Source organism: Cetorhinus maximus, chromosome 12 (genome assembly GCF_964194155.1).
Source record: "Cetorhinus maximus chromosome 12, sCetMax3.hap1.1, whole genome shotgun sequence".
Taxonomy (NCBI): domain Eukaryota; kingdom Metazoa; phylum Chordata; class Chondrichthyes; order Lamniformes; family Cetorhinidae; genus Cetorhinus; species Cetorhinus maximus.
The window spans coordinates 60,038,995-60,054,954 of NC_135890.1; the positions used below are offsets into that span (position 1 = coordinate 60,038,995).

Genomic DNA, 15,960 nt, shown 5'->3' on the forward strand with positions numbered 1-15,960 from the left:
TTGTTAATGTACTACAGACCATCACGCATAATCCTGCTTCTATACATGTATCATTTACATAAATGCTGTGGATCACCTGACAACAACCTGTAGCAGAGGATCTGGCTGCTTTGCCTTTCCTTCTTACATGGATGCTGGGGTATTTCTCGATCACTGTGCCAAGGATTGTTACTCCAGCATAGAGGGGAAATCAAACCATGAGTGTGGTGGTTTTTCCCTTTGTCTACCCCTCCAATAAATTAGGTGATGCTATCATCACATGAAAATTTAGAAGTCAGAATCTTGCCACGCTTTCATTCCACAAATTTTATTGGGGATTATTAAGGGATGCGTGATTACTGCAAAAAGCAAACAATGAAGTATTTAGAGGAGTTGAACTAAATGGAATGAGCAATTTTACAATTTTTTTTTGGAATCACTGGAAAAGAGATAAAATCCAGGATTTATAAGAGAAGGGTAATAGTGGTCAAAAGCTAACACAAATTTCATGGCTGTTGATAGCAAAATAATACTCACAAGGGAAGCTCTGCGGGATCTTCTACTCATAGGCTGATCAAAAGGTGGACTGTTCATTTGCAGTTTTTCCAAATACCCATCGGGTAATCTAATGTCTGCAGGAAGCGATAGCCGTTTATTGACATCCTGAAAAGCAGAAAATAAAGCAAATCATTAGTCTAAAATTCTATCAAGCTCTCCAATGTCCAACACCATGGGACTCTACTTCCTTGTTTGATTTCTCTCAATCCTATCATATCGTAACTGCTTAATAATTATTTCTCCTCCTACCCACTCCCGCAGCCTCAAAGGATCTACTTTCAGTCCTCTTCTCTTCCCCGTCTAAATGCTGACCTGCAGACTTGGCAGTTTAATGATAAGTCAGCAATTCTAGGACTTTGATCCAGCAATGATGAGGGAACTGCAATATATTTCCAGGACAAGATCGTGTGTGACTTGGGAGGGGAACTTGCAGGTGGTGGTGTTTCCATGACTGCCTAGTTCTGGACTCACCCACAACAGAAAACATCCTTTCCACGTCAACCTTGTCAATACCATTCAGGATCTTATATACTTCAATCAAGTGACCCCTCACTCTTCCAAACTCCAGTGGAAACAAGCCCAGTCTGTCTAACCCTTCCTTATAAGTCAACCAACTCATTCCAGGTAAATCTAGTAAACCTCCTCTAAACTGCCTCCAATGCATTTACATCCTTCCTTAAATAAGGAGACCAAAACTACACGCAATATTCGAGATGTGGTCTCACCAATGCCCTGTAAAAACTGAAGTATGCCATCCTTACTTTGATGTTCAATTCTTCTCATAATAGTCATCACATTCGCCTTCTTAATTACATGCTGGACCTGCATACCAACCTTTTGTGGCTCATGCAGGAGAACATCTAGATCCCTCCGCAGCTCGGAATTCTGCAGCATTCTCCATTTGAGTAGGACTCTGCTTTTTTATCCTTCCTGTCAAAGTGAACAACTTCACATTTTCCCACATTATACTCCATCTGCCATATTTTTGCCCACTCACTCAACCTACTTATATCCGTCTGCAACCTCCTTATGTCCTCTTCTCAACATACTCTCCTACCTATCTTTGTGTCATGTGCAAGTTTAGCTATCTTGTCTTCACTCCCCTCATCTAAGTCATTGGTAACAACTTTAAAAAGTTGAGGCCCCAGCACAGACTCCTGCAGGGCTCTAATTAGCACATCCTGCCAATCAGAAAAAGACCCATTTACACATATACTCTGTATTCTGCCAGCATGCCAAACTTCTATCCATGCTAATACATTACCACGACACCATGAGCTTTTATTTTCCGCAATAACCTTTGATGTGGCAGCTTATCAAGTGCTTTCTGGAAATCCGAGTATAGTATGTCTACAGGTTCCCCTTTATCCACAGCACATGTTACTCCTTCAAAGAACTCCAATAAAATTGGTGAAACATGATTTCCCTTTCAAAAAACCATGCTGACTCTTTCTGATTACCTTGGGTTTCTCTTAAGCGTCCAGCTATAACACTCTTAATGATTGACTCTAACACCTTCCCCACGAAAGACATCAAGCTAACTGGCATATAGTTTTCTGTTTTCTGTCTCCCTCTCTTCTTGAATAGAAGGGTTATGTTTGCACTTTTCTGATGGAACCTTTCCAGAATCTAGGAATTTTAGAAAATTAATACCAAAGCATCTACTACCTCATTAGCCTCCTCTTTTAAGACCCCAGGATGAAGTCCATCAGGCCCTGGAAACTTGTCAGCCTGCAGAGCCGGCAGTTTGCGCAATACCGCTTCCCTAGTGATTGTGATTTCACCCAGTTCCTCTCTCACCTCCACCTCCTGATTTATAGCTATTACTGGAATTTTTTTTGTATCCTCTATAGTGAAGAGAGGGCAAAATATTTGGTCATTTCATTTGCCACTTCCATATAATCTACATTAACTTCCCATTCTCACTCTCTAGAGGACCAACACTCACTTTACTTACCCTTTTCCTTTTTAAATACCTGTGACAGGATTAATTAATGACCTCAAGAGTAAAGGCACCCCTAGGTAGCAGCTTGCTATCTTGCTATCTGTTTTCACATTTCTAGCTAGCTTCCTCTCATGCCCGTATTTCTTACTCCTGATTAACCTTTTAGTCATTCTCTACCGTTCTTCACATTCTGACCAATTCTCTGACTTGCCCCTCATCTTTGTACAGTAATATGCTTTTTCCTTAAGTTTGATCCTTTCCTTAACTTCTTTAGTTAATCATGGATGGTGGGTCCTCCCTTTAGAATTTTTCTTTATAGTAGGAATATACTTATTCTGAGTATTCTGAAATATCTCCTTAAATGTCTGCCACTGCTTCTCTATTGATCTATCCCCTAGCCTAGGATCCCAGTTCACTTCAGCTAGCTCAGCTTTCATGCCCACATAGTTGCCCTTATTTAAGTTTAAAATACTAGTCTTAGACCCACTCTTCTTCCTTTCATACTGAATGTAAAACTCAATCATATTGTGGTTGCTGCTACCTAGGGGTGCCTTTACTCGAGGTCATTAATTAATCCTGTCACATTACAAAATACCAAGTCTAATATAACCTGCTCTCTGGATGGTTCCAGAACGTGCTGCTCTAAGAAACTCTCTCGAAAGCATTCTATGAATTCCTCGTCCAGGCTATTATTGCCAATCTGATTTTTCCACTTTATAGGTAGATTAAGATCACCCATGAATATTGCCGTCCCTTTATCACAAGTGCCCAATATTTCTTCTTGTATACTTTGTCCTACATTGTGGTTACTGTTTGGGGGCCTGTAGACCACCCCAATGGTGACTTCTTTCCCCTACTATTCCTCATCTCCACCCAAACTGATTCTACATTCTGATCTCCTGAACCAAGGTCATCTCTAACGATTGCACAAATGCCATCCTTTATTAACAGTGCTTTACTTAGCTTCCTATTCTTCTTGAAGGTCATATACCCCTCAATATTCAGGACCCTATTATCTAGTCATTATCACATTGCTGTTCGTGAGAGTTTCCTGTGCGCAAATTGGCTGCCACGTTTCCTACATTACAACATAGGCTACTCTTCTGAAGCACTTCATTAGTTGTAAAGCACTTTGAGATGTTTGGTGCTTGTGAAAAGTGCTATATAAATGCAAGTCTTTCTTTTTTTCCTAAAATCTACTATCAGTAACATCATTCACAGGCATGACATATTTACACAAATGTCATCCAACTCTTTGTATTACTCTATAATCACCAAGTTTGTTGTTTTATTTTATGACTTGCACTAATGCCACCCTTGATCAACAAAGCTACCCCTCCACCTTTACTGAGCTTCCTATTCTTATTAATGTCATATACCGCTCAATATTCAGGGCCAAATCCTTGTCATCCTGCAGCCACGTCTCCATAATGGTTATCAGATCATATTTATTTACTTCAACGTGCGCTATCAATTCTTTTACTTTATGAATGCTACACGCAGATACAGAGCCTTTAGTTTTGTCTCTTTGTTAGCTTTGTAACATCTAGTCTTGACTATTGATGTATTATTAGGTCTTTTCTCTCTGTCCCTTCCTGCCATTCTCGGACCCTCATTTCCCATACTACTATTTTGCTCTCCTGCTTTGACTCTATCCCTTGATTTACTACATCCACCCAAGCTTGATCCCTTCCCACATCCCCCCCACCTTTAGTTTAAAGCCCTCTCTACTTCCCTAGTTATGTGATTCGCAAGAACACTCGTCCCAGTATGGTTCAGGTGTAGACCGTCCCAACAGTACTGCCCACATTTTCCCCAGTACTGGTGCCAGTGCCCCACAAACCGGAGCCCATTTCTCCCACACCCAGTCTTTGAGCCATGCATTCATCTCTCTAATATTATTTGCCCTATACCAATTTGCATGTGGCTCAGGTAATAATCCAGAGATTATTACCTTTAAGGTTCTGCTTCTGCACTGATCTGCTGGGCTCCTCCATCATTGAGGATGGGGATATTTGTGGAGCCTCTTCCTGCTGCAAGTTGTTTATTTGTCCACCATCATTCACGACTGGAAATGGCAGAACCGAGGAGCTTTGATCCTATCCGTTAGTTTTGGGGTCGCTTAGCTCTGACTCTCACATGCTGCTTCTGCTGTTTGGCATGCAAGCTGTTCTGTGGTATAGCTTCATCAGGTTGACACCTCATTTTTAGATACTCTTGGTGCTTTTCCTGGCATACTCTCCTGCACTCTTCAATGAACCAGAACTGATTCCACGGCTTGATGGTCATGGTAGAGTGGGAGATACACCAGGCCTTGAGGTTACAGACTGTGGTTGTCTACAATTCTGCTGCTGATGATGATCCACAGAGCCCCAATGGATGCCCAGTTTTGAGCTGTGAGGTCTATTTGAACTTATCCCATTTAGCACGGTGGTAGTGCCACATAACACGATCAATGTGAAGATGGGACATGGTCCCTACAATATCGTGCGATGGTCACACCTATCATTACTGTCATGGACAGAGGCCTCTGCAACAGATAGATTGGTGAGGATGAGGTGGTGTTTCCCTCATGTTTGTTCCCTCACCACCACCTGCTGCCTGACTGGGCCTGCAGCAATGTCCTTAGTGACTTGGCCAGCAGTAGTGCTACCGAGCCACTCTTGGTGATGGACATTGAAGTTCCCCCCATCCAGAGGGGATTCTGTGCCCTTGCCACCCTCAGTGCTTCCAACTGGTGTTCAACATGAAGGAGTACTGATTCATCAGCTGTGAGGGGGTTGGGAGGTGGGGGGCGGGGGGGGTTTGTACAGTACATGGTAATCAACAGGAGGTTTCCTTGCCCATGTTTAACTTGATGCCATGAGATTTCATGGGACCCAGAGTCAATGCTGAGGTCTCCCAGGGCAACTCCCACCCAACTGCATACAACTTTACTGCCAGGTGTTAGCAAGGGCGACTTTGCAGGGTCGACAGGGCTGGGTGTATCATTGTCATTTCTGGTGCCAATTGGTCTATCTGGTTTCATTCCTTTTTGACTTTGTAACAGTTTGGTACAACTGAGTGGTCTGCTAGGCCATTTAGATGCATTTAAGTGTCAATCACATTGCTATGGGTCTGGAGTCACATTTAGGCTTTTCCTTCTCTAAATGACATTAGTAAACCAGATGACACCATTCGATGATGGTTTCATGAGCTTTTAATTCCAGATTTTATTAATTTAAATTTCACCAGCTGCCATGGTGAGATTTGAACCTGTGTCCCTAGAGTATTGTCCTGGGACTCTGGCTACTAGTCCAGTGACATTACCACTATGCCACCAGCCTCCCCTAAACATTTAACATTTGAAAAGCTTGATCAAGATTACAAAATTTCCATTCCATCACCCATCAGAAAACAAATGGCAAATAAGTTTGTTGTGTAAAAGTTAGAATAACTTAGTTAAAAAATAACTTCACACTATATGGTCTCTTGATGTTTTACATTAAGTCAATAAAAAGTTCTTGTGATTTGGAAACATGCTGCTTGTAATTTAATATCCCTACTCTTATTCATTGGTGCCCACATGTTCTTATCTTCACCTTGATGTTGTTAAATGCTGGAAAATGAATTTTTCTTTACGTTAGCAAAATGTCAGTGGAAATCCAAATTACAAACATTACGAACTGAAAAGGACAATTCAGAGATTGACTTTCCCGCCCTTCTCTCTTAATTCAAAAAAAGAGGTTGCAGCCCACCAGCTAATGAATCCAGAATCAAAGGGAAAGATCCTGCTTGACCAATCTTCTCTTTGAGGAAGTGACTAATGAGCAGACTGTGCTAAGTTTCATGATGTGATGCCCCTCAATTCCCAAACGTCTTTTTAAAATGTTAAATCTCAGTGGCCATTAATTGAACTATTGGGATTCAGGGCAAGTGCTAGAAATCAAGAACATAGCTGACTGTAGGTAACAATGAGTATTTGTTCAAAGAGTTATGCCACAGTCTTTTTGTGGGGGAGCAAGTTTGTGAGGGCAAGGTGTGTGTTGAGTGGTGTTTTTCAGTGCTGGGGCCACCTGGGTTTTTAATTTATGTAAATCATCTGGATTCAAAGTCAAAGCAAAGTGTGCAAATTTTCAGATGAAACCACACAAGGAGGGGATATGAAATTAGAAAAGACAGCTCAGAAATTATAGCACATGTTTAACAAAGCTGTTAAGTGGGCACATGAAATCAATGCACACATGTACAGAGCGCTACAGATAAGAAGGTAAAATTTACAACATAATCAATGAATGGTATGGAAATAGCTAAGGATAAATGAAGAGAGTTATGAGTCTTAGAGGGCTCAACGTTAAAGAAATGCAGAGCAGCAATCAAAGCCAAAGCCAAAACTGCCCAGCCAAAACAACAGGAAACAAGTCAGAGACGATAATTATCAAACTGTACAGTGCAATGACCACAAATATTGCATCCAATATTGGTCGCCAAGAAATAAGAGAGACAATCAAGCATTGGAGGCAGTGCAGATAAGAACCATAATATTAAGGCTTAAATGGTTAAATTATAAGGACAAGTTCCATAAACTTGGTTTGCATTTTCGAGTTTAGAAGGTTGAAGGGTATCTACTCATGGTCCTTAAAATTACAAAGAGATTCGATAAGAGTATGAAGAGAAACTCTTGCCTCTTCATCCAGATCAAGGGGTATAATCTTAAAATTATACCTAGGTGAGTTAGGAGCGAAATTAGGAAGTATGTTTTCCACACAAAGCACAATAGAGAAAGCTGGAAGACCCTCTTCAAATGCAGGTAACGCTGGGTCCATTAAAATTTTCCAAAAAAAAAGAGATTGATAGTTTTTTATTCGATGGGTAAATGGAGTTGAGGTACAGATCAGTCAGGATCTAACAGAAGTGGATCACGCTTGAGGAGCTGAATGACACACCCTTGTTCGTATGAGGATGAGACGAACATTAGTTAGAAAATTTGTCAGGAAGTCTGTTTTTACAGAAAAAGTGACCGATGTGTGAATGAAACTTCCAGATGGAGTACTAGAAGCAAGGGTGCTGGAATCATTTAAAAAAAAACAATTGGATAATATAAATGGGGAGGTTATGGATGGATGAATTATGATGGGCCTAATGGCCACTGCTATCTGTAACTACCCTCTGATCTTGTAACTGACAGTCTCCTTTATCATTTTTTCTTCTTGGAAGTGAGAGAAACCAATACTACAATCCTGCAGTTTAAATTAAAACTAACCACACGAGGGCAGCAAAGACTGTTCTCCCAAACTGTTACCAGTAGCGCCCCTGGGGCTAAAAAACAATTATGATTGCCTGACCTGTTCAGTTTTCCCAGTACTTTTTGTTTTTATTTTAGATTCCCAGCATCGCAGTATTTTGTTCCTTTTATGTTAATACTGAGTGTCCGCCCGTCTAGTGAGGTCAGAATAGATTGGTAGCATTACGTAGGGTCCAAATAGCACAGAATTTCATCCTTTTATTGCTTGTCTTGTAAATGACAGCCTGGCATTGTATTTTTGTTGAATATTATGAATGCCAACTGGTGTTCACACCATCGGCTCCTGGGAAACCTGAATATTACAATTTTAAGAGCCTGAATTCCAAGAAAAGAATCAGGTCCCCTCAACAATCTGACCAGATTTTCCCTCAAAATCTGTCTTCAAAATAAAAAGGTTACTCCTTGGTTGAGAGTCTACAAGAATTATGAATGTAGATCAGTCATGATCTGTACTTCAGGTCACAGGTAAGCTCATTTATCCGAAATGAAGTGAGACACTATTTACAAAGTACTCTGGGATGGTGCATCCCGAATATAAGAATTTCGCAATTATGTTATTTCAGAAGACATCAGGCATACCAGACATTTTCACAGCAGATTAAACTATCAATTTTGAGTTCCTCAGGGTAGTGCCCTCGGCCCAACCATCTTCAGCTGCTTCATTAATGACCTTCCCTCCATCATAAGGTCAGGAGCGGGGTTGTTTGCACAATGTTCAGCACCATTCACGACTCCTCAGATACTGAAACACTTCATGTCCATATGCAGCAAGACCTGGACTACATTCAGGCTTAGGCTGATACATGGCAAGTAACATTCCTGCCACAAATGCCAGGCAATGACCAACTCCAACAAGAGAGAATCTAACCATCTCTCCTCAACATTCAATGGCATTACCATCGACGAATCCTCCTCTATCAACATCCTGGGGGGGTTACCAGTGACCAGAAACCGAACTGGGTCAGCCATATAAATACTGTGACTACAAGAGCAGGTCAGAGGCTGGGAATCTATGGCGAGTAACTCACCTCTCGACTCCCCAGAGCCTGCTCACCATCGACAAGGCACAAGTCTGGATTGTGATGCAACAATCTCCACTTGCCTGGATGAGTGCAGCTCCAACAACACTCAAGAAACTTGACATCATCCAGGACAAAGCAGCCCTGTTGACTTGACACCCCATCCGCCACCTTAAACATTCACGCCCTCCACCACCAATACACAGTGGCAGGAGTGTGTACCATCTACAAGATGCACTACAAAAACTCACCAAGGGTCCTTCAACAGCACCTTCCAAGCCCGCGACCTCTACCACCTCGAAAGCCAAGGGCAGCAGATGCATGGGAACATCACCATCTGCAAATTCTCCTCAAAGCCACTCACCATCCTGACTTGGAAATCTATCACAGATCCTTCACTGTCACTGGGTCTAAATCCAGGAACTCTCTCCCGAACAACTCTGTGGTTGTACCTACACAAAATGGGCTGCAGCAGTTCAAATAAGGTGGCTCACCACCACCTTCTCAAGGGCAATGAGGGATGGGCAATACTCCCATACCCTGTGAAAGAATACAAATTAGGCTTATTCACAGATGGGGTCATTTTTAGCTGTGAGCATGAAGGAGTTCTTATGACTTCACAAGTTAAACAGACTAGTGAATTAGTTGCTTTCGGATAACTATTTTTGTAGATTTTTGAAACAAAAGATAGACAAATATTTATTGGTGAAGAACTAACTGCCTAATTCTTACTCTCTGATGGATGTTAAGAGGAAATTTACCAGAATGGCAGGAATGAGGAATTTCAGTGGTAGTAAGAAACCAGAGAAGCTCAGAAGGTCAAGGGGGATTTAATGTTTTAATAGGTTTAATAGAGGGATAATATGAAGGGCTTTGATAGTTTCTCCTTATTTACCCTGTTTCCACTGGCAAGTAACGAGAAGATGCAGATTTAAGAAAATTTGCACATAAACCAGGGGTGGAAGATGAGGACTTTTATTTTTTAACATGGCAATGTACTGTCAGAAAGGATGGTGGAAGCAGATTCAATAATAACTTTCAAAAGGAACTTGATATACATTTGAATACAAGTAGTTTAGAGAGCTAAGGGAAAGGAGTGAAATTAATTCGATAGCCCTTTCCAAAGGCTGATATCTGAATGATGGACCAAATGGCCTACTTCTTGTGCTTCAAGAATCTATGGCTACTGTATTAGAATTACATTGGCAGGGAAGAGAGGGATCTTCCTGCTGTCAAAACTCTTGACGATCAACACCTGAACAAGGATTCACAAGTGATGATTCAAGCTGATTGACACTGAGAATGATGCAAAGTGCCTCAAACTTTTGCTGCTCGGTCCTGCTTTCATAGCACAGTGAAAGGTAAAAACTGACCTGTTAAAATCCCAGAGGGAAACTTGAAACAACTGCCACAACTATTTTACAATTGGTATTTATTTTGAGATGCGTGCCTTGAATTCAGTAGTAATAAGGCCACCGAGTCTTATAGGTTTCTTACAAAATAAATTAAACCTTTATTAATTTAAAAAAATGATTTTAAACAAATACATAGGTTTACAAATTATTACTATGATAACTCCTAGCTCCCCTAGTTAATCTAACTCCCAGTTTCAGCTCCGTTGAGGCAACAGTAAAACACAGAGATTTTAAAAGACCAGGAAAAGTAACACGATACCCTGAATAGTCGAATTCAAAGTGGGTTTTCTTCACTTGTCTGTGTAGACAGCAACTTGAGGCTTAGAGGCTAGAGGCTTTTTCACACTTGTCAGATCTTAGAATTCTTTCCTCTTACACATCGCCTCATCTCCTTTATATAGGTTTCTCCCTTTTAACATAAACCCCATTCTCCCAATATGTTTTTTCAACTCTACTTTTCTCATAATAAAGAGCCTTCATAGTACCAATTTTATTAGTAAGCTTTGGGAAAAATAAACACACTGTTTGGCTTCTTCTGGCTAAGTGTAACATTTCACCCACTACCTCTTTTGAAATTCAAATTACTCTGGTTTATCTAAAAATGCAAATTTTCCCATTGCACTTCATATTCTAAAACTTCAGCCATTTACCTATTTAACATTTCAAACCTAACTTCTCTTCTGATACATCAAAGCCTTCAGACCAGCTGTCTTCCACACACACACACACACACTACCCAGGCCCCACTATTCCTACCTTACAATAAATTCCAATAACATTATGAAAATTATGATATTTTCCTGAAAGCCCCCTCCTTACTAAAAATGAACCATCATAATTTAAAAAGATAGTTTCATTTTCTTATCCCATTTTACATTAGCTCCTATGCTTATTAAACTATTACATTAACAGATGCATGTATTAACATAGCAATATATATAGAAATCCTTGGTATCAACAAAAATCATTCCAGTCCAGTGTCCAGGTTTTAAATGTCCAATTTCCCTTTAAGCTTCAAACTCTTGACAATGCATCTGCAACAGATTTTCTCATCCAGGCGCATAATCTGTAGATTAAATGGCTGCAGCAATAAACTCTATCTGAATAGCCTTGCACTTCATTCTCAAAATTTGTCCAGAAACTTTAAAGGATTGTGGTCTGTATAAACAATTGTTTCTGACGAATTGTTTGCCACATAAATCTCAAAATTCTGCAATGCTAACATCAAATCCAAAGTTTTGTTTTCGATCGTTGAATATCTTCTCTGCTGCACATTAAACTTTCGTGAAAAATACCCTATCGGTTCTTCAATTCCATTTTCTTCATCTTGTAACAGTATGGCCCCAATGCCTATATCCCTTGTGACAATGGCCAACTTAAATTGCTTGGCATAATTGGGTACCGCCAAAGCTAGTGCTGTAGTTAATACAAACTGTCAAATGCCTTCTGACACTCCTATGTCCATTGAAACTTCTTGTTCTTTTTAATGGTTCAGTCAATGCTAAAATTACCACACTGCTAAAATCTGGTAAAACCTACTCATGCCCAGAAATCTCAAAACTTCTCGTTTTGTTGTAGGCACGGAGAAATCCACGATAGCCTTGACTTTCACATCTCCCGGAGCCACGTTACCATGTACAATGGCATGGCCTAGGTACGTAACTTGCGCTTTTGCAAATTCACTTTTAGCCAAGTTCATCACCAAATTAGCTTCATCATCGACAAAACAACTCTTCTGGATGCTGTAAATGCTCCTCCCACGTCTGACTGAAAACTATCAAGTCATCAATATAAACAGCACAATTGCTTAGGCCTGCAATTACTTTGTTTGTCAGTCTTTGAAATGTTGCAGGTGCAATTTACATACCAAATGGCATGACTTTAAACTGATATAGTCCATCTGGCGTCACAAAAGCTGATATCTCCTTTGCTTTCTCCGATAATGGTACTTGCCAATATCCTCTTAGCAAGTCAATCTTTTGTGATAAATTTTGATTGTCCCACTTTCTCAATGCAATCTTCCAACTGTGTATAGGATATGAATCTGCTTTTGTCACTACATTCACCTTTCGATCATCCACACACAGTCTTTGTGTTCCATCTGGTTTCAGTACTGGCACAACAGGCGAATTCTAGTTACTGCAACTAGACTCAATAATATCATTTTGAAGCATGAATTCAATTTCTTTCTGCACTTGTGATAACTTTGCCAGATTTAATAGATAAGGATGTTGCCTTATCGAAGATGAAACTCCTACACATATATCATGTATAGCTAAATTTGTCCTCCCCAGCTTATTCCCACAAATAGCTGTGTGTGACTGCAATAACTTCCCCAAATCACTTTGACACTTGTCTGGAAGACAACTCAATATTACATTAAAATTTTCAAGTACCCCCTCATTATCCAATTTGATTAGAGGAAAATCAATTTCAGAATCCTGCATTTCTACCTCTTTCGCATTATCTGCCACCACTACTACCTCCTTTGGGTCCTCTTCCCTGTCAAAGTACTTTTTAAGCATATTTAGATGACACACCCTCTGCTTTTTTCTTCTATCTAGAGTATTTATTAAATAATTTACTTCACTCAGTTTCATTTCAATCCTGTAAGCCCCCTAAACTTTGCCTTTAATGAGACCCAGTACGGGTAACCGGACTAGCACTTTCTCCCCAGCAACAAAACTGCTTTCCTGTCTGCCCTCACTTTCATCACTTGCTGTGACATCTTTAAATGTTCCCTAGCCAACTCACCTGCTCTATCCAATCTTTCTCTGAAGTTTGATACATAATCCAGGAGAGTAGTTTCTGAATACTGACCCATCAATTTCTCATGAATCAATTTTAATGGTCCCATTACCTCATGGCCATAAACTAGCTCAAAAGGACTAAAACTAGTTGATACATTAGGAGCATCCCGAATAGCAAACAACAACAATGGAATTCCCCTACCCAATCCAGTGGATAGTCCTGACTATACACTCTCATCATAGTTTTTAAAGAGTTTGATGCCATCTTTCTGAAGCCCTTATGACTCAGGATGGTAAGCTGTTGACTTAAATTGTTTTATCCCCAAACTGTTCATTACTTCCTTAAACAGCTGTGACATGAAATTTGACCCCTGATCTGATTGTATTTCTTTAGGTAAACCGTATCTTGTAAAAAAAATTAGTTAACTCTTCCACAATTTTCTTTGTTGCAATATTTCTCAAATGTATCACTTCAGGAAACCTTGTAGACACATACATTATTGTAAGTACTGATTTCCACTTTTAGTCTTAGGGAGGGGTCCTACACAATCAATCATGACCTTAGTAAAAGGTTCTTCAAATGCTGGAATTGGAATTAAAGGTGCCGGCTTAATCACCACCGCTTCTGGTTTCCCTATCAGCTGACATGTTCTACAGAATTTGACTACATCCCTATGAAATCCAGACCAATAAAAATGTTTTTGTACTTTTGCCTGTGTCTTTCTAATTCTTAGGTGTCCCCACATTAGAATATCATGAGCTATTTTCAGGGTCTCATTTCTATATCTAAATGGTATTACAATCTGATGCACCTCCCTCCAACTTTCATTTGCTGAAGCATGATAAAGCTGCCTTTTTCTCATTAAAACATTAACCTTAAGGTAATAACATTCTGGAATACATTCTCTCTGTTTCAGAGCAAGCTGTCTGATATAACTGTTTTATTTGCAAATCCTTTTTCTGTAACTTCACTAACTGCCTTGAGTTAAACACCTCAGCTTCATTGTCATCTGTTCTTTTCCCCTGAACAATGTTATCAAACTCAGTGTCAGCTAATATTGGATTTCAACACCTTCTCCCTGCCTTTGAACTTCATGTTCTTCTTGTTTCAACCCAAGCGCCTGTGATCTTATCAGCGCACAATCTGGAAGCAATCCAGGATACTCTCTCTGCAACACTCCTGTTGAAAACACTTCTACAGGCTGCTCAACTACCACAGGCATCACCCACATCTGTGACCCAGCTATATCATTACCCAAAACAAATTGAACCCCTGCAATGGGCAATTTTTCCATTACTTCAACGATCACTTCACCTGTTTTCCACTTACTCCTTAAATTTACCTTCCACAATGGAATAGGTTTAGCATCTCCATGAACCCCACTTATTATCACCTGTTCATGCAATAATCCCTCTGAACAACAAATATCACCATCCCACAACATTGAGGATTGAAAAGCCTCTGTGTCTCTTAAAATTTTAAGATCTTTACCTACTCCACCCTGTATACATGGAAAGACTTCCCCTTCACAAAATAATCCTTAAACATTTCTGCAATCTGCTCCTCAGAATTCTCTTGGGTAAATTGTGAACACGTTCCCACTTCTTTACCTATCGCTGATTCTTCCTGTTTTACCTGAACACAAACCACTGGTTTTTCCTGTGCCTGAACCTCAGAACCTACAATACTTTTACTTCCAGAACATTTCTGCACCCCAATAATTCCTACAGATTATCCCTGCAAATTCCAACACACTGACTAACGTGTGTCCAACTTTATTACAATGAAAACGCCTCAATTTTCTACCCTCAGTCACTTCTACCCTCAGCACCTTCCTTTTATTCTGAAAAAAAAATTGACTGTGAATTTCGACCTACTCCTTCTCTTCCCTGACTACGCACCTTCCTTTCACCTTCCCACTTTCAATCCTTCTCGGATTCAAAAGGGTCACGAAAGAAAGGTTTAGCTCTATGAACTAACTCAATCATAGCTATCTCAGCTGCTTGTCTTACTGTTTCAACCCTCTGTTCCTCCATGAGTTCTCACTACCAATGGAATTGAATCTTTTAAATTCTTCCAAAAGAATTACTTCTATCATAGCCTCATATGTCATCTCTATCTTTAATATCCATATATACCAGTCAAAATTACTTTGTTTTACTCTTTCAAACTTAATGTAAGTTTTCCCAGGTTGTTTTCTCATATTCCTAAATTTCAACCTGTATGTCTCAGGAACCAACTCATATGCTGTCAAAATAGCCTTTCTTACCACAGCATAGTTCACTGACATTTCTTCTGACAGTGAAGCATAAACCTCATGTGATCTACCCACCAACCTGGATTGTAACAACAATGTCCAGTTTTCCCATGGCCATTTCATCTGTTTATCTTCTCAAATGAAATAAAGAATGCTTCAATATCTCTTTCCTCAAGCTTTGGAGGAGCTTGTACAAATTTAAACATTTCACCACTGTTTTCTGATCTGGAAATAAGTCCTTCCTCACCTCCTGGTATCTCTTTTTTTAACTGTCAGCATTTTAAGCTGGAATTCTCTGTGTCTCTCTTTTTCTGCTGCCTCTAGCTCAAGTTTTCTTCATTTGTAACTGAGCCACCCCTTGGAGAACCTGGTCTCCCAAGTATTCTTTCCAATTTCAAATGCTATGCTATACCTTCAATTATGTCAGATTTCCTATACCCTGCAGGTAGCCCTAATTGTAACTTATCTGCTAATTCTATTAACTTAGCTTTGTTTGCTTTTTGTAAACCAACCAAAGTTATAACATCAACTCCCAGACAAGTCTTTGCAACTAACAAAGCCATATTGCAGTCTCACCACTTAAAAAGAAAACCTCACACAAACTCCTGAATTCAAAGTGCTTCTCGTACATGTAACCTTAAGATTCACCAATTCCAAACCAATCCAGGAATTTCATATATATACCGCAAAGAGCCCCCAATTTTGTTATGGCACAGCGAATGGTAAATGCTGAGCTGTTCAAATCCCAGAGG

General features: G+C 40.0%; 1 protein-coding gene across 2 annotated transcripts in view; it reads right to left on the reverse strand.

Annotated features, from left to right (window-relative positions):
• cdk17 (cyclin dependent kinase 17) overlaps positions 1-15,960 on the reverse strand; it is a 225,545-nt gene that overhangs the window by 77,772 nt on the left and 131,813 nt on the right. For both annotated transcript variants that reach the window (XM_078553735.1, XM_078553736.1), the window contains one exon: positions 517-642. In XM_078553735.1, the coding sequence (XP_078409861.1) occupies positions 517-642 (126 nt within the window). The remainder of the gene's footprint in view (positions 1-516; positions 643-15,960) is intronic.